At 41.9% G+C, this 23,986-nt stretch overlaps 1 protein-coding gene across 1 annotated transcript in view; it reads right to left on the bottom strand.

Moving 5' to 3' along the window:
• Positions 1-23,986, bottom strand: part of THSD4 (thrombospondin type 1 domain containing 4) — a 227,558-nt gene that overhangs the window by 84,729 nt on the left and 118,843 nt on the right. Inside the window, exon 2 of the mRNA XM_068966534.1 lies at positions 22,188-22,392. Within this exon, the coding sequence (XP_068822635.1) occupies positions 22,188-22,392 (205 nt within the window). The remainder of the gene's footprint in view (positions 1-22,187; positions 22,393-23,986) is intronic.

The following is a 23,986-nucleotide window of genomic DNA, read 5'->3' on the forward strand; positions in this document are numbered from 1 at the left end:
AGTTGGACTATGAAGAAAGCTGAGCACCGAAGAACTGATGCTTTTGAACTGCGGTGTTGGAGAAGACTCTTGAGAGTCCCTTGGACTGCAAGGAGATCCAGCCAGTCCATTCTGAAGGAGATCAACCCTGGGATTTCTTTGGAAGGAATGATGCTAAAGCTGAAGCTCCAGTACTTTGGCCACCTCATGCGAAGAGTTGACTCATTGGAAAAGACTTTGATGCTGGGAGGGATTGGGGGCAGGAGGAGAAGGGGACGACCGAGGATGAGATGGCTGGATGACATCACTGACTCGATGGACGCGACACTGAGTGAACTCCGGGAGATGGTGATGGACAGGGAGGCCTGGCGTGCTGTGATTCATGGGGTCGCAAGGAGTCGGACACGACTGAGCGACTGAACTGAACCCAACTGAACCACAATGTGGAGCATTCATTTAGAAAAAAAATCTTAAGTTAGTTTTTTCAATGAACAACTTTCCACTGAACTGATAACAATTTATCTTTAGGGTTAATATTGGTCTTCTTGCAGCAATTTTGGAAATATATGGGATATATGGGGCTTCCTAAGTGGTGCTGAGTGGTAAAGGACCCACCTACCAATGCAGGAGATGTAAGAGTTGCAGGTTGGACCCCTGGGTTGGGAAGATCTCCTAGAGGAAGGCATGGAAACTCACTCCAGTATTCTTGCCTGGAGAATTCCATGGACAGAGGAGCCTGGAGGGCTACAGTCCAACGAATCGCAGAGTCAGACATGATTGAAGTGGCTTAGCATGCAGGCAGGCATTGGATATATGATTTGTGAAGGGTAATTGAAAATAGAGGAATTCCATTTAAGGAAAGCATTAATGAAGAATGGGGACAGGATCTTTGCTGCCTGATGAGAAGCTGCTGTGAGGATTAGGTGATTGGCATGGATAAAGTACTAGGTAACCATTAGGCTTTGGCATTCCTAGAGCTCACCACCAAGGAAGGAAAGACTGGGCTCGGTTTGAAGAGTGTGGTTTTAGAGACAAGAAAAGTTTCTTCAATGCAACTTAGATTTCTCCTTAGTATATTGTCCCCAACTTCTCTTTTATAAGTAGGAATGATCTCCTAATTTTTCACTTTTTTTTTTTTTTTGCCTGTGTTCAAATCTCTGCTTTAATATTCTTTACTTGGGTATTCTTTTTTTTATATAAATTTATTTACTTTAATTGGAGGTTAATTACTTTACAATATTGTATTGGTTTTGCCATACATCAACATGAATCCACCACAGGTATACACGTGTTCCCCATCCTGAAATTACTCATCTGCTCCTTCTACTCTCATTTGTTCCAGATCATTCCAAATGCCAAATGCACTTTACCATTCCAGGATCTAGCAATGGTTTGGTGGATATTATGTTTTTGTATAATGAGACACTTATAGTCACTGATTAAAGACACACATACACAAACTGGTTTCTTATGGTTCAGTTTATTGTTTGGAGTCATGGAGCCCACTGATACACACCAATACTTTGTTTACTAGTCATATCCTGTCCTCAGATTCTTGGTATAGACTTGGCCTTTCTGAAATGCTTGCTTTCCGTTCTCCTCCTTCCCTACTACTGCCAAAAAATGCCTTTAAAGTGAGGCAAGATTCTGTCACAACCCTCTTCCAGCCCTACATCTTCAGTGGCTGAGATCTGCCCAAAGATTCATCCAACGGATGGAGTCTGGGATGAAAGGGCTTCCATGGCCTGGCCTTATCCTACAATTACATCCTCAAATTCAAGGCCATCCTTACTTATTTATACTATGTCCAGACATGCATCATATTACCTTCTTCTCTGAACCTTAGCTCATGCTTCGGACTGAAATGTTCTTTCCCCTATTTCTTTTGATAAAACCCTGTGCTGTGCTTAGTTGTTCTTTGCAACTCCATGGACTGCAGCCCACCAGGCTCCTCTGTCCATGGGAATTCTCCAGGCAGGAATACTAGAGTGGGGTGCCATGCCTTCCTCCAGGGGATCTTCCCAACCCAGGGATTGAACCCAGGTCTCCCTCATTGCAGGCAGATTCTTTACTGTCTGAGCCACCAGGGAAGCCCATGATAAAGCCCTATCTATCCCATAACACAGGGGTTGGCAAACTACAGCAGGGAGACCAAATTTGGTTACCGTCTTTTTTGTAAATCAAGTTTTCTTGGAACATAGCCACAACCGCTCATTTACATATTATCTGTGGTTGCTTTCTCGCTATGATGGCAAAGTAGTTCTGAGACCAAAAGTCTTGCAGAGCCTAAAATACTCACTAAATGACAATTTCAGCCCCAAAGGTTGCCAACCCCTGCCCTAAAAACCCAGTTTAAATGCCATCTCCCCATGTTCCTCCTCAGTTTATCCTGTTAGAAAAAATTTCTCCATCCTTTGCACTCCTATAGTGCTGAGTCTCAAAAATCTTCAAAGAAGTCTCAAACAGACTGTAAATGGGGCTTCCCAGGTGGCACTAGCAGTAAAGAACCTGTCTGCCCAAGCCAATGCAGCAGACGTGAGAGATGAGGATTCAGAGCCTGGGTCGGGAAGATCCTCTGGAGAAAGGCATGGCAACCCACTCCAGTATTCTTGTCTGGAAAATGCTGTGGACAGAGGGGCCTGGTGGGCTACAGTCCATCATATTGCAAAGAGTTGGACATGACTGAAGGGACTTAACATGTGTGCACATTCTGGGGGCAGGGATCACAACTTCATATCTCTGCAAGGCATTGCACAGGGCAGCTGCAATGAATATCAAGTCACAAGAAGAGCAATGTTTTACTTAATCAGATTAAAGAATTACTAGATTAAGAGAAGAATAAATACTGAGGAGACAAGGAGACAAATTTTGCCCCCAAAGCAAAATAAATATCAGGGTGACAAAGAAGCTGCAGGAGTAGGGGCTATGTATACTTTCTTAGGAACATGAATATCAACTTAATTCAGACCGAAGCTGTGTACTTCTCCCACTCTGACATCTGTATGATTATAATTCAGGGAATAATGTCTGGCTTAGGAAAAGGATCCAGTAGAATCAGGAGATGCAGAAAATTCTAAGAGCTGTTGAAGCTTGGCTAAAATAGCTGAGTGATAGCTAGCAAAGGCAGCCCACCCCTAGCAAGAGAAAAGCAGCGGGTCTTCAAAGCTCAACCCTCAGGGGTTTATTAGCAAGAATGAAATGTGCAAAGGAAGAGCAGAATCGGACTGCAGTTCTGCTTAGTGAGAGAAGCGTGCTCAGTTTCTCCTGGAGGGAAGAGGGGGCCCGTCCTAGAAGGCAGATTTCCCATTTCTGAAGCTTTAGCTCTTGAGAGAAAGCAGAGGACCTTCAGAAAAGAGCATTGACCACAGAGCAGCAAAGCATGGGCAGCCCCAGCTGCTGGTTAAGAAATTCTGGAAGTTACTCTTTGTTTTGGCTGTCACTTCTCTTTCCTGAAGTCAACTATATTTATTAAATGTAGTTTAAGCTTTAGAAATCTCTTCTTGAGGCTTAACTCATATTAATTCTCTAATGTGGAAGATCAGTGATCTAACACACCCTCAAAAGCCAGACTTTGTTCAAAGAGGGAAAGCTCAGAGGCACTTCCAAGCGGGTTAGAGTGGATAGACTGAGGACAGCTCTGTCCATGCTGGACGCACAGATAATGGGTTCTGAGCCATTACCCTAATCCAGGTATAAGACCTGGAAGTGATTAGCAGCCCTGCTGAAGATGCTGTCTGGAGGTGCTGCTGGGAGAGAATGTCATTCTCCCTGCAGAGACTGGGCTGTCAAACCACTTTCATAAAAATCTAAGAGCTAGCCCCTCAACAGCTGTTCTCTGCATTTCAGGAAAGATCCCATTAGGTGCAAAAGAGCAGGTGTGGGTGCTTTGCATATGTCTGAGACAGATGATACAATTAAAAGCAAAAACAAATCACAGCTTAACTCTTCCCCACAAAACAACAGGCAAATCCAAGTACAAACAGGGAAATTTAGTCTTACATTTCCAGACAGTAAAATTAGATAATGTGAAAATACAAGGAGCATAAGGAGGTGAAGCAGAACAGATTTCACTTAGTTCCAGTGTCTCTGAAAGCTTTTCAAGGCAGAGAGACGATAAAAGTTATAAGAAAGCTCATGTAAACTGATGCAAGGACATCAGAGCTTTCCTAAATCAAAGGGAAGCATGCTGTCAGACACCAGGTGGAAAGTACGTAATGCAAAATTAAGTCCAGGAGTGCTCAAACAAATAACAGCATCTTTCCACAGTCTCTCTGGCATGGGATCTTTGGTAAGGGTTTGGTTTTGGAATCATAATAGCCTGCTGCTAAAGAGAAGGCAAGAACTGAGTCCAAATATAAATCCAAATGTTCGAGGACCACCTTCTCTTGTGCCGGTATAGATGAGGAACCATGAGCCATGGGCCAGGACATCATTCAGATGTTACCTGGGGCTGCCACTACTTATCACAGGTAACTGAAAGAGGTCCTAAAGCCCATCTCAGCATCCTTTCCTGATGCTTGAGAGCAGTCTGTGTTTCTCCCTGCTTGAATACTCTTTTAAAAACACACTTGAAAAGAAAACACACACTTGACATGTTGGTGAGGATGTGGAGAAGCTGAGACTCTCGTGTGTTGCTGGTGAGAATAGAAAAGGGTGCAGCCACTGTGGCAAACAATTGTGCAGCTCCTTAAAAAGTTAAACACAGAATTACCATATGATGCTGCAGTGCCATTCCCAAGTATATACCCAAAATAAATGAAAGTAGGGACTAAACACAATAGCATTATTCACAATAGCCAAAAGGTGGAAAGGACCCAACTGTTCATCAACAGATGGGTGGATGAAAAAGTGTGGTAGCTACATAAAAAGGAATAAATTTCTGACACATGCTGCAATGTGGATGAACCTTGACAGCATTATGCTAAGTGAAATAATCCAGACACAAAAGGACAGACAGTCTGTGGCTCCACTTGGATGAGGTACCTAGAATAGGAAAATTTATGAGACAGAAAGTAGAATTTCTAAGATTCATGAGACAGAAAGTAGAGGTTACCAGGGGCTTGAAATAGGGGCAAATGGGGAATTATTATTTATTAGGTATAGTTTTGGGGATGATGAAAAAGTTCTGATAGTGGTGATAGTCGTACAATATCATGAATGTACTTAATACCCCTGAAGTATTAAAATTGTTAAAACGATAAATTTTATGTTTATATATATTTTACCACATTTTTTTTTAAAAGGGAAAAAAGCTGCACAATGCTTCATTTCTCCAAAATGTTCAACACTGCTTAAGAGCTGGACGTTCTTTTAAGTGCTAGTTTCAGAAGATCTCTGTTGAGGTGGATGGTGAAAGTCTAGTGACTAAGATAGAACTCTGGCAAGCTAGCCTAAGAGTTTCCAACGTGAAGGTAGGCCAGATGATGTCAGTAAGGTTTGAGGTTTGAGGTAATAGTGGGGTAGGGATAGAACAGTGTGGAGGGGACAAAAGGCTGTGAGGGATTAGAATATATCTTTTTTCTCATGGGTTAGGGGAGGGAGAAGGGCACAGGTCCTTCCCACTCCCCAGTCACAATTTTCTTGCCAGTGGCCATGGGCATATACACAGAATGTGGGTCATGAACAGACTGAGCCTGGACTTGAGACCTGACTCCACCACTCACAAACTGTTTCCCTCGGCAGGTCCCTCCACCAGGCTGAGCTCAGTGTCCTGGGCGCTAAATGCAGATGCTAGTAGGACCCGTCCCCAGCCAACCACCCCTGTAAGTGCTGAATTACACGCAGGAGGCAGACCCAGGATTCTTATAGTCGACAAGTAACATAGGACTCCAGTACCATTCCAGCAGTCTCCAACCTTTTTGGCACCAAGGACTGGTTTCATCGTGTCTGACTCTTTGCGACCCCATGGACTGCAGCACGCCAGGCTTCCCTGTCCTTCATCATCTCCCAGAGCTTACTCAAACTTATGTACATAGAATCGGTGATGCCATCCACCCATCTCATTCTCTGTCATCCCCTTCTCCTCCTACCTTCCATCTTTCCCAGCGTCAGTATCTTTTCCAATGAGTCAGTTCTTTGCATCAGGTGGCCAAAGTATTGGAGTTTCAGCTTCAGCATCCGTCCTTCCAATGAACACTCAGGACTGATATCCTTTAGGATGGACTGGTTGGATCTCCTTGCAGTCTAAGGGACTCTCAAGAGTCTTCTCCAACAACACAGTTCAAAAGCATCAATTCTTTGGTGCTCAGTTTTCTTTATAGTCCAACTCTCACATCCACACATGACTACTGGAAAAACCATAGCTTTGACTAGACAGACCTTTGTGGGCAAATTAATGTCTCTGCTTTTTAATATGCTGTCCAGGTTGGTCATAATTTTTCTTCCAAGGAGGAAGCGTCTTTTAATTTCATGGCTGCAGTCACCATCTGCAGTGATTTTGGAGCCCTAAGAAATAAAGTCTCTCACTGTTTCTATTGTTTCCCCATCTATTTGCCTGAAGTGATGGGATCAGATGCTTTGATCTTAGTTTTCTGAATGTTGATTTTTAAGCCAACTTTTTCACTCTCCTCTTTCACTTTCATCAAGAGGTTCTTTAGTTCTTCTTCGCTTTCTGCCATAAGGGTGGCATCATCTGCATATCTGAGGTTATTGATATTTCTCCCGGCAATCTTGATTCCAGCTTGTGCTTCATCTAGCCTGGCATTTTGCATGATGTACTCTTCATATAAGTTAAATAAGCAGGGTGATAATATACAGCCTTGATGTACTCCTTTCCCGATGTGGAACCAGTCTGTTGTTCCATGTCTGGTTCTAACTTTTGCTTCTTGACCTGCATACAGATTTCCCAAGAGGCAGGTCAGGTGGTCTGGTATTCCCATCTCTTTAAGAATTTTCCATAGTTTGTTGCGATCCACACAGTCAAAGACTTCGGTGTCAAAGTCGGGGGGATGGTTTTGGGATAATTCCAACACATTACATTTATTGGGGACTTTACTTCTATTATTATCACCTCAGCTCCACTTCAGATTCTTAGGCAACAGATCCCAGAGGTTGGGGACCCCTGCCATATGTGAGGTCATGAAGGTGGTCTAAGGTGTGATCACCATAATTGTGATCATAAGCATGATTAAGGTGGATTAAGGGTGCCTGAGCATAGACGCCCAAAATGGGCTGCACAGCATAAGAGATTTGTCCCAGCTGCTGGCACCAGGAGGGTACTCCAGGGAAGGAATGTCTGAGTCTGGACTGTCTGTCTTCAAGGAGTATACAGGGAGAACACAGACATATAAACAGATAAATTACAATAAAATATTACGGTGAGTGCCAAACTGGAGATATGATCAAAGTCCTATGAGAATCCAAAGGAAAAATCTCTCTTTGCTTTTCTTTTTACCTATCTGCCTTTTATTCTTCTGCCATGTATTAAGAAAGTAAGCAAGGACTGAAAATGCCAGAAAGGCAGACTGTAGGAAGGTGCACTAAGCTGGAATTTCTGCTGCTGGGGATGTCACCCAGGGGCCGGCAGCCAACTGACGGAGTGAAAGATTGAAGGTAAACTGAAGGAGGGGGCTTGGGCTGGGAGCTAAGAATTCAGAGTGAACTGACAGATGCAAAGATAATGGTAGATAGAAAGTCTTTCCAACAGCACCTTAGACATTTATTACTATTAAGACAACATTCTGCAAGAAAGGACTCATGAAACTTCAGGATCGAAAGGGATCTTGGAGATCACATTGGTCAGGGTTTCTCATCCCAGCACTAATGACATTTGGGGCTGGATAATTCTTTGCTGTAGGGCTCTCCTTGCACTGTAGGATGCTTGGCAGCATCTCTGGCCTCTCTTCACCAGATGTCAGTAGCAACCTCCAACCTTACTCAAGTTGTAACAGTCAAAGACGTCTCCAGGGTTTCCCTGGTGGTCCAGTGGCTAAGAATCCACCTTGCAATGCAGGGGACATGGGTTCGATCCTGGGTCTGGGAAGATCCCATATGCTGTGAAGCAACTAAGCCCATGCACCACAATTACTGAGCCCATGCTCTAGAGCCTGTGAGCTGCAACTACTGAGCCCAGGTGCTGCAGCAGCTACGGAAGCCTGCATGCCCTAGAGCCTGTGCTCTGCAACAAGAGAAGTCACCGCAATGAGAAGCCACGCGCTGCAACCAGAGGGTAGCCCCCACTCTCTGCAACTAAAGAAACCCACATGCAACAACAAAGACCCGGCACAGCCAAAAAAATATGTCTCCAGATATTACCACATGTATGGGGATGGGGGTGGGAGCAACCTGGTCCCCCAGTTGAGACCCACTGGATGGGGGTGGGAGCAACCTAGTCCCCCAGTTGAGACCCACTGGATGGGGACATGTCCTTTACCCTGAAAGGACACTGGAATCATGTAGGAGCTTAAAAATCCTAATACCCACGTTGTGCCCCAGATCTACTAGATATGCCGGTGAGAACAAGGCACTGACATATTTCAAACAGACCTCAAATCTACACCTCCTGTGACTCCAGTGTGCAGCCAGAGTGAGAATCACTAACTTAGGGAGATGAAAAAACTAACAGTTACCAAGTGCCTCTAAGATGCTGGGTATTTTACATACATCCCATTTGGACCTATTTCTTTATTTTACTTGTGAGGAAATGGAATATCAGAAACATTAACAAACTTGTCCAAAAGCAGCCCAGTCAGAAATGGTACCTCTGCAAAGGGGAATTTCAGTCCAAGGCTGAACCGAATGGAAGACAAAGTCAAGAACTAGAGATGACAGGGACTTCCCTGGTGGCCCAGTGGTTAAGACTCTGTGCTTCCAATGCAGGGGCTGTGGGCTTGATCCCTGGTGGGGAGCTAGGTTATCACATACCATGAGATATGGCCGAAAAAAAAAAAAAGGGTGACACAGAACAAGAGCAGAGAAACGTCACTCGAAGCACTGGATGCAGTCTAAGGTGGAGGTTCAAGGAGTAAATGCGTGATTCTAAGTTTATCCAGCAAAGAAACCATTTTCTCTTCTTTTTATTGGAGTATAGTTGATTTACAAAGTTGTGTTAGTTTCAGGTATATAGCAAAGTGATTCAGTTATATATACACACGCACACATATATATACATATATATATATATATTCTTTTCCAGAGCCTTTTCCCTTATCGTGAAAGTGAAAGTTGCTCAATCATGTCCAACTCTTTGCAACCCCATGTACTGTAGCCCACCAGGCTCCTCTATCCATGGAATTCTCCAGGCAAGAATACTAGAGGGGGTTGCCATTTTCTTCTCCAGGGGATTTTCTTCACCCAGGGATCGAACCCAGGTCTCCCACACTGAAGGCAGATTCTTTAGCATCTGAGCCACTGGGGAAGCCCTTTTCCCTTTTAGGTTGCTACAAAATACTGACTATAGTTCCCTGTGCTATACAGTAAGTCCCTATTGTTTATTTTATATACAGCAGTGAGTATACGCTTATCCCTTCCCGTTCTCCCCTTGGTAACCATGTTTGCTTTCTATTGTCTGTGGGCTTAACAGAAATCATTTTCTGATTAGAATGAGATAATCACAGGGGAGATGCTGAACACACATGTTCACTGGTGTTTCTGTTTTTGTTCTGTTGGGAAGAAGGAATTACTCCTAGAGAGACAGCTGATGGGGAGGGCAGAAGGACACTCAACTAGAGCGATTAAGTTAAATCAGGTAGGCTTTTGATGTCTAAGAAGAAAGGTACAAATTTTTACACTTGAGTCAACATAATCCTAGAGGCTTCAGGCAGTGGGTGAAAGAGAAGACTGTTTTCTATTTAGCGGTTACAAGAAAAAGAAGAGTTTTATTAAGCAGTCATTGATAAATACTGGAACCTTGGGATAAGGAAGGGAAAATATGAATTAAGGGAAAACATGAATTAAGCTCTTGCCATGCCGGATGTTTTATGTTTATTATCCTATTGAATCCTTACATAACTCTAAGAGACAGATAAGGGAAAAGTGGAAATAGTGGCATTTTATTTTCTTAGGCTCCAAAATCATGCAGATGGTAAATGCAGCCATGAAACTGAAAGCCACTTGCTCCTTGGAAGAAAAGCTATGTCAAACCTAGACAGCATATTAAAAAGCAGAGACATCACTTTGGGGACAAAAGTCCATATAGTCAAAGCTATGGTTTTTCCAGTAGTCATGTATGGATGTGAGAATAGGACCATAAAGAAGGCTGAGCACTGAAAAGTTGATGCTTTCGAACTGTGGTGCTGGAGAAGAACCTTGAGGGTCCCTTGGACAGCACAGCAAGGAGATCAAGTCAGTCAATCCGAAGGAAACTCAACTCTGAATGTTCACTGGAAGGACTGTTGCTGAAGCTGAAGCTCCAATATGTTTGCCACCTGATACAAAGAATGGACTCAGTGGAAAAGACCCTGATGCTGGGAAAAATTGAGGGTAGGAGAGGAGGAGAAGCAGACAAGAGAGGATGAGATAGTTGGATGGCATTATCAACTCAATGAACGTGAGTTTGGGCAAACCCGAGAAGATAGTGAAGGACAGGGAAGCCTGGCATGCTACAGCTTATGGGGTTGCAAAGAGTTGGACACAACTTAGCAACTGAACAACAACAACAAAGAGATAGTGGTTTTGTATCTACTCTCTGTCACCGCTTGTCCATGAGCAAAGTTGCTTCAGTCATGTTCTTTGCAATCCTATGGACTGTAGCCTGCCAGGCTCTTCTGTCCACGGAATTCTCCAGGCAAGAATCCTAGAGTGGGTTGCCTTGCCTTCCTCCAGGGGATCTTCCCAACCCAGGGATCAAACTTGGATCTCATGCACTGCAGCCAGATTCTTTACCATCTGAGCCACCAAGGACTCACAATGTATCTATAATAAGCAAATATTCATTAACTTGATAAATATAAATTGACAAGATATCCCTTGTGGCATAGACAGTAAAGAATCCGCCTGCAATGCAGGAGACCCAAGTTTGATCCCTCGTTCAGGAAGAGGAGGGCATGGCTCTCCTAATGTTCTTGCCTAGAGAATTTCATGGAGAGAGGAGCCTGGTGTGCTACAGTCCATGGGGTTGCAAAGAGATCCTGTACAGTGTCTACAGATACTGTAGAAAAACACACACACACACACACAAAACAAGGGCAAGTTACAATGTAAGTCCTTAAAAGTTAGTTATTTAAAGAAAATTCTTACTATGATAAGAGGTATCCATCAGAATCTTTAGTAAACATCTGTTAGACACATTCTTATTGTCAAAACATGATAAAGAAGTCCTCCATAAAGCAGAAGATATTAAGAAAAGGTGGCAAGAATACACAGAAGAACTGTACAAAAAAGATCTTCACGACCAAGATAATCATGATGGTGTGATCACTCACCTAGAGCCAGACATCCTGGAGTGTGAAGTCAAGTGGGCCTTAGAAAGCATCACTACGAACAAAGATAGTGGAGGTGATGGAATTCCAGTTGAGCTATTTCAAATCCTGAAAGATGATGCTGTGAAAGTGCTGCACTCAATATGCCAGCAAATTTGGAAAACTCAGCAGTGGCCACAGGACTGGAAAAGGTCAGTTTTCATTCCAATTCTAAAGAAAGGCAATGCCAAAGAATGCTCAAACTACTGCACAATTGCACTCATCTCACATGCTAGTAAAGTAATGCTCAAAATTCTCCAAGCCAGGCTTCAGCAATACGTGAACAGTGAACTTCCAGATGTTCAAGCTGGTTTTAGAAAAGGCAGAGGAACCAGAGATCAATTGTCAACATCTGCTGGATGATGGAAAAAGCAAGAGAGTTCCAGAAAAACATCTATTTCTGCTTTATTGACTATGCCAAAGCCTTTGACTGTGTGGATCATAATAAACTGTGGAAAATTCTGAAAGAGATGGGAATACCAGACCACCTGACCTGCCTCTTGAGAAACCTATATGCAGGTGAGGAAGCAACAGTTAGAACTGGACATGGAACAACAAACTGGTTCCAAATAGGAAAAGGAGTGCATCAAGGCTGTATATTGTCACCCTGCTTATTTAACTTGTTTGCAGAGTACATCATGAGAAACGCTGGGCTGGAAGAAGCACAAGCTGGAATCAAGATTGCCGGGAGAAATATCAATTACCTCAGATGTGCAGATGACACCACCCTTATGGCAGAAAGTGAAGAGGAACTGAAAAGCCTCTTGATGAAAGTGAAAGAGGAGAGTGAAAAAGTTGGCTTAAAGCTCAACATTCAGAAAACGAAGATCATGGCATCTGGTCCCATCACTTCATGGGAAATAGACGGGGAAACAGTGGAAACTGTCAGACTTTACTTTTTTTGGGTTCCAAAATCACTGCAGATGGTGAGTGCAGTCATGAAATTAAAAGACGCTTACTCCTTGGAAGGAAAGTTATGACCAACCTAGATAGCATATTCAAAAGCAGAGACATTACTTTGCCAACAAAGGCCTGTCTAGTCAAAGGTATGGTTTTTCCAGTAGTCATGTATGGATGTGAGAGTTGGATCATAAAGAAGGCCGAGTGCTGAAGAACTGATGCTTTTGAACTGTGTTGTTGGAGAAGACTCTTGAGAGTCCCTTGGATAGCAAGGAGATCAAACCAGTCAACCCTAAAGGAAATCAATCCTGAATATTTATCGGAGGGACTGATGCTAAAGTTGAAGCTCCAATACTTTGGCCACCTGATTCGAAGAGGTGACTCATTAGAAAAGACCCTGATGCTGGGAGAGATTGAAGACAGGAGGAGAAGGGGATGACAGAGGATGAGATGGTTGGATGGCATCACCTACTCAATGGACATGAGTTTGAGCAAGCTCTGGAAGATGGTGAAGGACAGGGAAGCCTGGCATGCTGCAGTCCTGGGGCTGCAAATAGTTGGACAGGACTTAGTGACTGAACAACAACAACTGATACCACACACAGAGTTGAAACACAAGATAAAGACTAATAAACATACATGAAGAGAATGGTTATTACTCATAACATACATGAATTCTTAAAATCAGCAAGAAAACCACAAACACAATTCATAGCAAATCCATCAGAGTACAAATATCAAAAATGAGTGGTCAGAGAAAGGAAATTAAAACTATATACTAATATATATATATATATATATATACTAAAAATCAAGTGTTGTTTAGTCACTAAGTTGTGTCCGACTCTTTGCATCTCCATGGACTGTAGCCCACCCATGCTCTTCCATTCATGAGATTTCCCAAGCAAGAATACTGGAGTGGGTTGCCACTGCCTTCTCCAGGGGATCTTCCTGACCCAGGGATCGAATCCATATCTCCTGCATTGCAGGTGGATTCTTTACCACTGAGTCATCAGGGAATCCCTAAAAATTAAGTACGTTCACAATATTCAGTGTTGGTAAGATGTAGAGAAAGGGTTCTTTCATGAACTTTTGGTGGGGGTATAACTTAATACAAGTAAATCTGGAGAGGAATATTGCTTTATCGTTCACAGTTTTAAGTGTTCATTTCATTTGATCTATAAATTCTATTTCTAGTGGTCTATTCTCGGAGAAGGCAATGGCACCCCACTCCAGTACTCTTGCCTGGAAAATCCCATGGATGGAGGAGCCTGGAAGGCTGCAGTCCATGGGGTCGGTGAGGTTTGGACACAACTGAGCGACTTCACTTTCACTTTTCACTTTCATGCATTGGAGAAGGAAATGGCAACCCACTCCAGTGTTCTTGCCTGGAGAATCCCAGGGACGGGGAAGCCTGGTGGGCTGCCATCTATGGGGTCGCACAGAGTTGGACACGACTGAAGTGACTTAGCAGTAGTAGGGGTCTATTCTACAGAAATATTTATGTAATATGAAATGATACATATATTAGGATATCCATGAAAGCATTACATGTTAGAGAAGCTTTCTTCAATTTTCTTCTCCAAAAATTTGCTGTTTTCTTCTAAAACATCTTTTTCAGATATTTATCTTAGATTTTCATGTTATGGGGTTTAAAAAAGTGTCCATTTATGTTATTTTCAATTATCCATTGATATTAAAGACAAAAGCAGTGGGAAGGCTGCCTGAGAACTCTGTACACATTGGCCAAGCTTGTTAATAGGCCACGTTCTAGGAGATGGGCCACCAGTCCCTAAGCAGCCCCTCTTCTCATTCCAGAATGAATACTGAGGTCTTGGAGCACCAAGTCTCCTGCCCATACCCTTTTGGATGTGTGTGTGCTGGCATGCCTGTTCACATATCAGGGTTTTTCACTATTTGCTTGTTTTGCCACCCTATTCTCCCCTCCCACCCTTCATTTTACTTGCTGTCTCCCAGATTCACAGGCTCATGGGGCCCTGCATGCAAGTCAGCACCCTGCCCCCCATCACAGTTCCCTCTGCTCCCTAGGCTGTGACCTCCTCTGCTCTGTTAGTGAACTCCCTTCCGCTTACTTTTGAGACTCTGTTCCAGAAATTTGTTAAAATCATGTAATAGAGGCCTTCCCGCCACCCATTTTTTTGGTGGTTATAGGTTACACCCTCTCTTATTCCTTTACTGTCATTTTGAAAAATCTTGGGAGGAGGGGAAAAAAACTTATGCACTCAGTCTGTCATCTTGAACCACAAATCGAAAGCATTATTTGCAATATTAGAGCTGGAGATAGTCTAAACATCCCTCAGTAGGAAAATTCTGAAATAAATTAAGTTGCACCTATTGTATGGGATGCTCTTCATTAAAAATATAATGAATTAGCTTTATATGAATTCATAAGAAAAGATATCATGATATAACATTAAAATAAAGAAGCAAATTGAAGAAAGCGTATATAATATAAATTTTAGAAAATACATATTTATTTGCACTTCCACAGAGGACTGGAGGGTATATACTGAGCTGTTAAGAGTGGTCCTTCATCTCCGTCTTTACACTTGAAACCAGTGGATCAAGTGTGAGATTGGCATGGAGAAGGAATTTCATCTTTTTGCCCTATACCATGTTTATTATTCAAAACTTTTACAATGTATGTATATGAGTAAATCTTTGAGGTTAACTGTCATATAAAGCTGACATAGGTGTCATACAAAGATGATGTATCACATTATTTACATACTCTAGTCTTTCCCATGTTGAAAGCTGCTCAACTAATAAATTAAATAAAGGTGTGCAAGTTACAGATGATCCATGATGCTTGACGTTTTTTTGCTGACCCCTACTTTCACTGTTTTAAAACTTTTAAGAAAACATGCTTAAAGTAAAGATACTGGCAGTTTATTTTTAAAAGCTTATAAATCTTCAAAAAATCCCTTCTAAGACTCTAAGACAATGTAAGATGTTGGCAGATAGAACATGTCCTGTAGAATCAATTTTTGCTTGGTATGCTTTTATGTCTGATTTCTTAACTGTTACATAATGACATTAGTAAACTGAGCTGGCTGAACTATGCCAAACTTTGATATTTCAGCTAAAATAATTTCACAACATCTTATTAAGGAAGAGGCAAGTAATATAAAATGTCAATCATTTTAATAAAATTATATTTAAGTTTTTATTTCCAAAGAGCAGGGTTCAGAATAACTCAAGTGGAAAAGGAGACTACATAGCTTACAAGATACATTGGTTCTAAAGTATTTTTCATGTAAAAAAAAAAACCAAGATCTAGGAATCTGTAATCCACCAGCTAGTTTATATTTTGGAGCATATGAAAAATTCAAATAAACACTGCAAAGTGGAGCTCAATTCTGTAGAACTTCATTGGTTTCCAACCTAAAATAAGATAAACATCCTATCTCCTGTGTGTCATCAAAGGTTATGATTCCTCCAGCTTTGTTCAGAGAAATAGTAAGCATCTTGAGATGCTGAGCTGGCCTGTACTCCCAGCTGCACATGGGTCTATACCCCTTGCAAGTTATGGCACGAACAGGGCCAGAACGCAGGCTTTCAGAATCTGAGTCTAACAGGTCCAGTTCTTGATGATCAAACCAACATTAGCCATAAACTCAGTCAGGTTGAATGTACCATCACTATTTACATATTAACCAAAGTTTTTGATATATAAGACTCTTTCTTCTGTGAAGTTTTTTGGCTACACCATGAAGCATACAGAAGCTTAGTTCTCTGATCAGGGATCAAACCCATATCCCCTGCAATAGGAGCATGATATCTTAATCACTGGACTGCCAGGGAAATCCCTTTTGTGATATTTTCAAGTTTTTAAAATTGAAATATAGTTGATTTACAACATTACATAAGTTCTAAATGTTCAATAGTGATTTAATATTTTTATGACTATGCTCCATATAAAATTACCATAAAATACTGGCTATATTCCCTGTGCTGTATAATACATCCTTGTTGCTTACTTATTTTATACATAGTAGTTTGTATCTCTTGATCCCATACCCCTATCTTGGCCCTTCCCCTTCCCTCTCGCCACTGGTAACCACTTGTTTTTTCTCTATAATTGAGGAAAGTAGGGAAAACCACTAGGCCACTCAGGTATGACCTAAATCAAATCCCTTATGATTATACAGTGGAAGTGACAAATAGATTCAAGGGATTATCTGATAGACAGAGTGCCTGAAGAACTATGGACAGAGGTTTGTAACATTATATAGGAGGTGGTGATCAAAACCATCCCCAAGAAAAAGAAATGCAAAAAGGCAAAATGGTTGTCTGAGAAGGACTTACAATTAGCTGAGAAAAGAAAAGAAGCAAAAGGCAAAGGAGAAAAGGAAAGATATATCCATCTGAATGTAGAGTTCCAAAAAACAGCAAGGAGAGATAAGAAAGCCTTCTTAAGTGAACAACGCAAAGAAATCGACAAAAACAAAAGAATGGGAAAGACTAGAGATCTCCTCAAGATACCAAGGGAACATTTCAAGCAAAGACGGGCACAATAAAGGACAGAAACGGTTTAGACCTAACAGAAGCAGAAGGTATTAAAAAGAGGTGGCAAGAATACACAGAAGAACTATACATGAAAGATCTTCATGACCCAGATAACCATGATGGTATGATCACTCACCTAGAGCCAGACATCCTGGAATGCAAAGTCAGGTGGGCCTTAGGAAGCATCACTCCAAACAAGGTAGTGGAGGTGATGGAATTCCAGCTGAGCTATTTCAGATCCTAAAAGATGGTGCTTTTGAAAGTGCTGCACTCAATATGCCAGCAAATTTGGAAAACTCAGCAGTGGCCACAGGACTGGAAAATGTCAATTTCATTGCAATCCCAAAGAAAGGCAATGCCAAGGAATGTTCAAATGACTGCACAATTGCACTCATTTCACAAGCTAGCAAGGTAATGTTCAGAATCCTTCAAGCTAGGCTTCAACAGTACATGAGCCAAGAAATTCCAGATGCACAAGCTGTATTTTTCTAAATACAGGAACCACAGATCAAAGTGCCAGCATCATTGGATCATAGAAAAAGCAAGGGAATTCCAGAAAAACATCTACTTCTTCTTCACTGACTACTAAAGCCTTTGAGTGTGTGGATCAAATAAGCTGTGGAAAATTCTTAAAGAGATGGGAATACCAGATCACCTTACTTGCCTCCTGAGAAACCTGTATGTAGGTCAAGAAGCAACAGTTAGAACTGGATATGGAACAATGGACTGGTTCAAAAATTGGGAATGGAGTATGTCAAGGCTGTATATTGTCACCCTGCTTATTTAACTTATATGCAGAGTACATCATGTGAAATGCCAAGCTGGATGAAGCTCAAACTGGAATCAAGACTGCCAGGAGAAATATCAATAAGCTCAGATATGCAGATGACACCACCCTTATGGCAGAAAGTGAAGAGGAACTAAAGAGGCCATCTCTTGATGAAAGTGAAAGAAGAGAGTGAAAATGCTGGCTTAAAACTCAACATTTAAAAAACAAAGATCATGGGATCCAGACCCATCACTTCATGGCAAATACATGGGGGAAAATATGGGAAAGAGTGACAGACTTTGTTTTCTTGGGCTCCAAAACCACTGCGGATGGTGACTACAGCTGTGAAATTAAAAGATGCTTGTCCTTAGAAGAAAAGCTATGACAAACCTTGACAGCATATTAAAAAGCAGAGACATCACTTTGCCAACAAAGGTCTGTCTAGTCAAAGCTATGGTTTTTCCAGTAGTCATGTACAGATGTGAATTGGACCATAAAGAAGGCTGAGGACCGAAGAATCGATGCTTTCAAATTGTGGGGCTGGAGAAGATGTTGAGAGTCCCTTGGGCAGCAATCAGATCAAACCAGTCAATCCTAACGGCAACCAACCCTCAATAATCACTGGAAGGACTGATGCTGAAGCTGAAGCTCTAATTCTTTGGCCAGCTGATGCGAAGAGCTAACTCATTGGAAAAGACTCTGATGCTGGGAAAAATTGAAAACAGGAAGAGAAGGGCACGGCAAACGATGAGATGGTTGGATGGCATTGGATGGCATCACTGATTCAACGGACATGAGTCTGAACAAACTCTAGGAGATATAGAAGGACAGGGAAGCCTGGCTTGCCGCAGTCCACAGGGTCACAAAGAGTCGGACACTACTTAGCGGCTGAACAGCAACAACAAAGTCCATGACAAAGAAGACAAGAATATACAATGGTGGAAAAGACAGTCTCTTCAAAAAGACAACTATGTAAAAGAATGAAACTAGAATATTTTCTCACACCATATGCAAAAGTAAACTCAAAATGGATTAAAGACCTTTAAGACCGGGAACCATAAAACTCCTACAAGAAAACATAGGCAGAACACTCTGACACAAATGCTAGTAATATTTTTTGAATCTGTCTCCTAAGGCAAAAGAAACAAAAGCAATAATAAACAAATGGGACCTAATTAAACATAAAAGCTTTTGCACAGCAAAGAAAACCATCAAGGAAACAAAAAGACAACCGAATAAAAATGTTTGCAAATGATATGATCAATACGGGATTAATATCCAAAGTATATTACTAGCTCATACAACTCAATATAACCAAAAGACCCGATTGAAAAATAGGCAGAAGACTTGAATAGACATTTCTCCAAAGTTTTTGAGTTTTAAATTTCACCTTTCACAGCGCAATTCAATAATAATTCAATAACTGTAACTTCATCTTTTGTGAAGCAAGCCAAGTAAAGAATGTCCAGTTTTAAAAGTCAGAAGACCATACGTGGAAAAACACTTGACGACTAAAGTACTATACACACAGTACAATTACTACTATTAACTAAGCAAACAGCTTAGAGTAAGTCATTTAAATATTGTGGGTTTTCAAAAACCCTTTAAAAACGAGGTGATTAAACCATCTTCTTCAGCACGAATAATGCAGGTCCTTCTGTCTTCATGGAAATCTAGTTTCTATCTCTATCAAGTTTGGAGAGTTAGTCATTTAAAAAATTCCAAGTATTTCACAAGGCGTGTCTGATTTTCATTACAAATAACTACAGGCTATTCAGAAACACAATAGGGCAACTAAAAAAAGCTTGTTAAAGTTGTGCAATTTTTAAAAGCATCTGGTCTATTCCTTTCCTCTAAGTTGCCTCCTCTGCAGAACAAATGTATGCAGACAGCCTACTCAATTTTGTGCATCAAGTCAAATTTTTGTACAAAACACAGTTTACACAGGTAGAAGTCACAAAACAAAACAACAAAACAAAACATCATTACTCGGAAAATTGTGGAGAACCTTACCACATAACTCTTTGAAAGATGTTTCAATGTTTGAAAATGTGAATTGTGAACTATAATCTTTGAAAAATTCAAAAATAGCTAGACAGACCTGTGCTCTAATAGCTTACACATAATCTCAAACAATTGGATGCAATTTAACTTTTAAAATATACAGACTTCACAGAACAGGAAATTTAGTAGAATAAGTGGAATAGATTAAGAGAACACCTGTGATGAGAAAAAGACCATCCCATCCATTGTGCACTTTAAAAGAATTAATTTTACGGAAGGCAAATTAAATCTCAATAAAAAAGAAAGAAGAAAGCGAAAGAGCCTCTTGAGTGATGCAGCTGTGTCCTAAGTGATGCTTAAGTACCGTAAACACAAGCCCCTGTTCATCACCTCTGGAAACTTCTTTCACTCCCATCTGCTTTTCTCTCTCTCTGCTCTCCCACTCTGCCCATGTGGCATCATGGAACACTGCCATGGGCTGGATTTCTCACACACCCCACTGGTCACTGGCTGTAGGAAGTGGTACTTGATTTTCTGAATCACCCTTCCACTGATTCTGGGTACCCACATCCTCCTCTGCCTCCTCTTCATCTTTTTTAGGGAATTACTGTGGCTCAGTTGGCAAAGAATCCACCTGCAATGCAGGAGACCCGGGTTCGATTCCTGGGTCAGGAAGATCTCCTGGAGAAGGGATAGGCTACCCACTCCAGTATTCTTGGGCTTCTCTTGTGGCTCAGCTGGTGAAGAAAGGGAAAGACTACCCACTCCAGGATTCTGGCCTGGAGAATTCCATGGACTGTAAGGTCCACGGGGTCGCAGAGAGTCGGAGATGACTGAGCGACTTTCACTTTCACGGAATTTGTTTCCATGAAGCTTGGACATACTGACAAGCTCTCTGAGACAAAAGAAATAGATTGAACATTTGTCAACTGCTAACAAGTCCCAGGGGCTCTGCGGGGTCCTGAATATTTGTTATCCTATGGCTTCTCATGAATACTTGTAAGAGCAAGATTCTAGATGAAAACACTGGGACTCTGAGAGTAGCTTCCATTCAGACAGCTGGCGGATATTCTCCCAGGTTATCTATTTTAACTTCAGAAGGCACAGCTTAAAAATCACTTACTGGTTAGAACTAATTTGATTCAGGGAAAGTACTAAAAACTACGCAAAGCTCACAAAAAGTGGCATTGTTTGTTGGTACATTTGAACACAATCACACTTAAAATAATCCCTTGAAGAACGTTTTCCATTCTAGGAACAGAATATTTATGAAGATTTGTTCTTTTAATAGTATGAAAGAAAGGGGACAAAAAGACTATTTTTTTACAAAGAAGAATAATGCAACAAACCGCTCACGGGGAACCTAGGCTTATTGCTACTTTGGGGGCTTCTGGGCTTGCAAATGTAACAGTTTTTCCACTTTAATTGGATTTATTTCCGAGTCCCATTTGCCATTCCTCCCTCCTCCCACCAATAAAACCAAAGGAAGCTAATTTTAGATGCATTTGCCGCGGTGGAGAAGGACAAGCTGCAGTATCTGGAGGTCTCAGGTTTGGAGTTATCTTCTGGGGTGATCGTGGTATTTGAAATTTGTAAAATTCATGCTCTCTCAGTTGTTGCAGCCATTGAGTACTGCCTGGTGAACCAAAACTGCTCATAGGTATTATTACTTGGTAGATGCTTGGAGACAGACTGCCTGGATTCAAATCCCAACTACACCTCTTCCTTGCTGTGACTTTGTCAAATTACACAAATGTCCTGTGCCTGTCCTCTTGTGTATGAAATGAGGAGGGGAATAAATAGCTCCTATCCCCTGGGGCTTTGAGAGGGTTCAATGAATTAATACCTGTAAAGCACCAAGAATAATGTCTGGCACATAGTCTGTGCTATTTAAATTCCTGTTACATAATTAATTAAAGAATAAAAATGTATATTGCAAAATTGCTTTCCTTATACTATTTTGTTAACTGATTAGTGCATGTTTACATGAATTAGAATTGCTAAAAATTAACTTGCAGGACCTGATTTGCTTAGCATAAAATCAGCCAGAAACCCAGAAGGAAGACTCAACAAACATCTCCATTTGTGGGAAGATGGGTTGAAAATGGTCTCCCAGTATTGATGATATTGCCCTAAATGATCATTGAGAGGTCCTGCAGCTGTCATGAAGACACACACATACTGTTGCCCCAGGCTGATGAAGCAGAAAGAAGAGGAAAATGGCCTTTGCCTTAGATCCCTGCAGAGTGAGAGTCTGGACAGGATGATTGACTGCCCCATCCCCCTGAAATTCCAACGGAAAAAGACTGGCAGATCTCTGGGCTTTCCAAAGATCTTCCCTCATTTCAGAGAAACAAAGTAGAGCGTTCTCAGTTTCACAACATTATTTCATTGGAAGGAACAAAGGCTGGTTTAAACATTTCCTTCCAAGAAAGACCTTCTTACTTTCTCCGTCTCATTTCAAGGGGACACAAGGTGGTGCTTTGGCATTCTCCAGTGACACCTTCTAAGTGTCCAAGGACCTCCGGACACTGCTGTGTCACCATCCTGGATGGAATGAAGCCCCTGAGAACAACAGATGGTTTCCTCTGGAAAAAAGCCGAGCTTACCCAAATAGTTGTTGCTCTTGTACATCTCGGTGATGTTGATTTTTGTGGCTCCTTGGGGAATCTCCACAACTCGGTGGTAGCCCAGGCTGGTGAGGGCATGCTTAAACACACCCGACACAACCTGGCAGCCTGTGTTATCGCCTCCGCACACCCCGCATTTGTCCACAACTTTGTCGGAGCCTAGGTAGTCATCACAGCCAATGCTCTGCAAAGAGGTGGAAAACAAGAGACTCTTGTAGCATATGTCAGGAGAGTCCCAGGGATGAAGGGGACAGGGGACCACTGAGGCTCTTGAACTGACTGTGTTCCTGCCCCCATCCAGCTCCTGTAGATGAGCAAGTTCTTCCAGCCTTTCACTCAACAGAATTTTACTGAGCACCTACTCTGGGCAAAGGACTTCTTTTCTAGGTATGTGTGAAATGTACATTGTAGCGGCGAGGTGGGGGTCACAGGGAGTAAAGTGAAAGTGTTAGTCCTCAGTCAGTCCAACTCTTTGCGACCCCATGGACTATATCCCACCAGGCTCCTCTGTCCATGGGACTCTCCAGGCAAGAATACTGGAGTGGGTTGCCATTTCCTTCTCTAGGGGAGCTTCCCAACTCAGGGATCAAACTCGGGTCTCCTGCATTGCAGGCAAATTCTTTACCGTCTGAGCCACTGGAGTGAACAAGTAAGTAAAACAAGCACATCGGGTGGTAGTAAATGATCAAGAGAAAAGTAACGCAGGGAAAAAGAATAAGGAGGGTGTGGGGGTTGGACATTTATTTACACAGGTTAGACACTGAAGTTGTCCAGGAAACCCATCCCACATTGGAAGATTTTGGGACCACGATAAGCACTGCACCTAAAACTGGGGTCTGGCCCCACATCCTCGGTTCTAAATGACAGACAGTACAAACACTTAGCCAAGAACCCCCCCAAAAGTAGTGTTCTCAGGCCCTGTTTCTTAGGAAATTAAATCAAATTGGTTAAGATCTGGATCCCCACTGGTCTCTATGCATCTAAATAACAGGATACTGTCTGTAGAGGCAGTCTCCCATCAGGGTTTAAAGGAAATCTGACCTTCTTGTATTTCCTCCCCTGAAGAGTCTTCCCATTATTCATCCCAAGATCTTTTTGCTTTATCTTTCCCCTCCCCATTCATGTATCTCTTAGGGCAATCAAACCTTAGGAGAGAATGGAATGATTTTCACAGAATCCTTTTCCACCACTGATTCCAGAGGACTCACATTCATGTATCCTGAATTTAAAGTTAGGGTGTGTGGTCTGCACAGAGAAGTTTCTGTCACAGTTCTGCAGGCAGATAGAAGTGAGCTGATCGCAGTTTGGACAATGAAGTATCGGGATGACAGTATTTATTTCACTGGGTTAAGGGGACAGGAAATGATACTTGAAATTAGAATGGTACTCTACAACTTGAGAGACATTTGCTGAATCACCGGGTTGTGATGGTTCTGGAATTCTAAGAGCAGTCATCAAACCCCACCGCAGGGGCAAAGTGGTCAGCAAACCATTCAAAGTCCACCTTGGATTTTGTTAAACAACCCTGGGTCTGTTCATGTGGGTCCTACGGGTCCAATCTTATAGACAGAGTCAAATCAAAAGGTGTTCATTCTCCCCCAGCCCAACGCCTACTTCGTGTTTTGACTGACATCTCTCTGCAGGCACTGTACATCGGCATTATTACTTCCATATTCCTGCGTGCACGTTAGTCCATCAACAATAACTGGTCTTTCTTCACAAATAGCTTCTCTGTAAAACATTATTTCTGACAATAGCAGAACATCATCTCAGTATGT

Source organism: Capricornis sumatraensis, chromosome 2, assembly GCF_032405125.1.
Source record: "Capricornis sumatraensis isolate serow.1 chromosome 2, serow.2, whole genome shotgun sequence".
Classification (NCBI taxonomy): domain Eukaryota; kingdom Metazoa; phylum Chordata; class Mammalia; order Artiodactyla; family Bovidae; genus Capricornis; species Capricornis sumatraensis.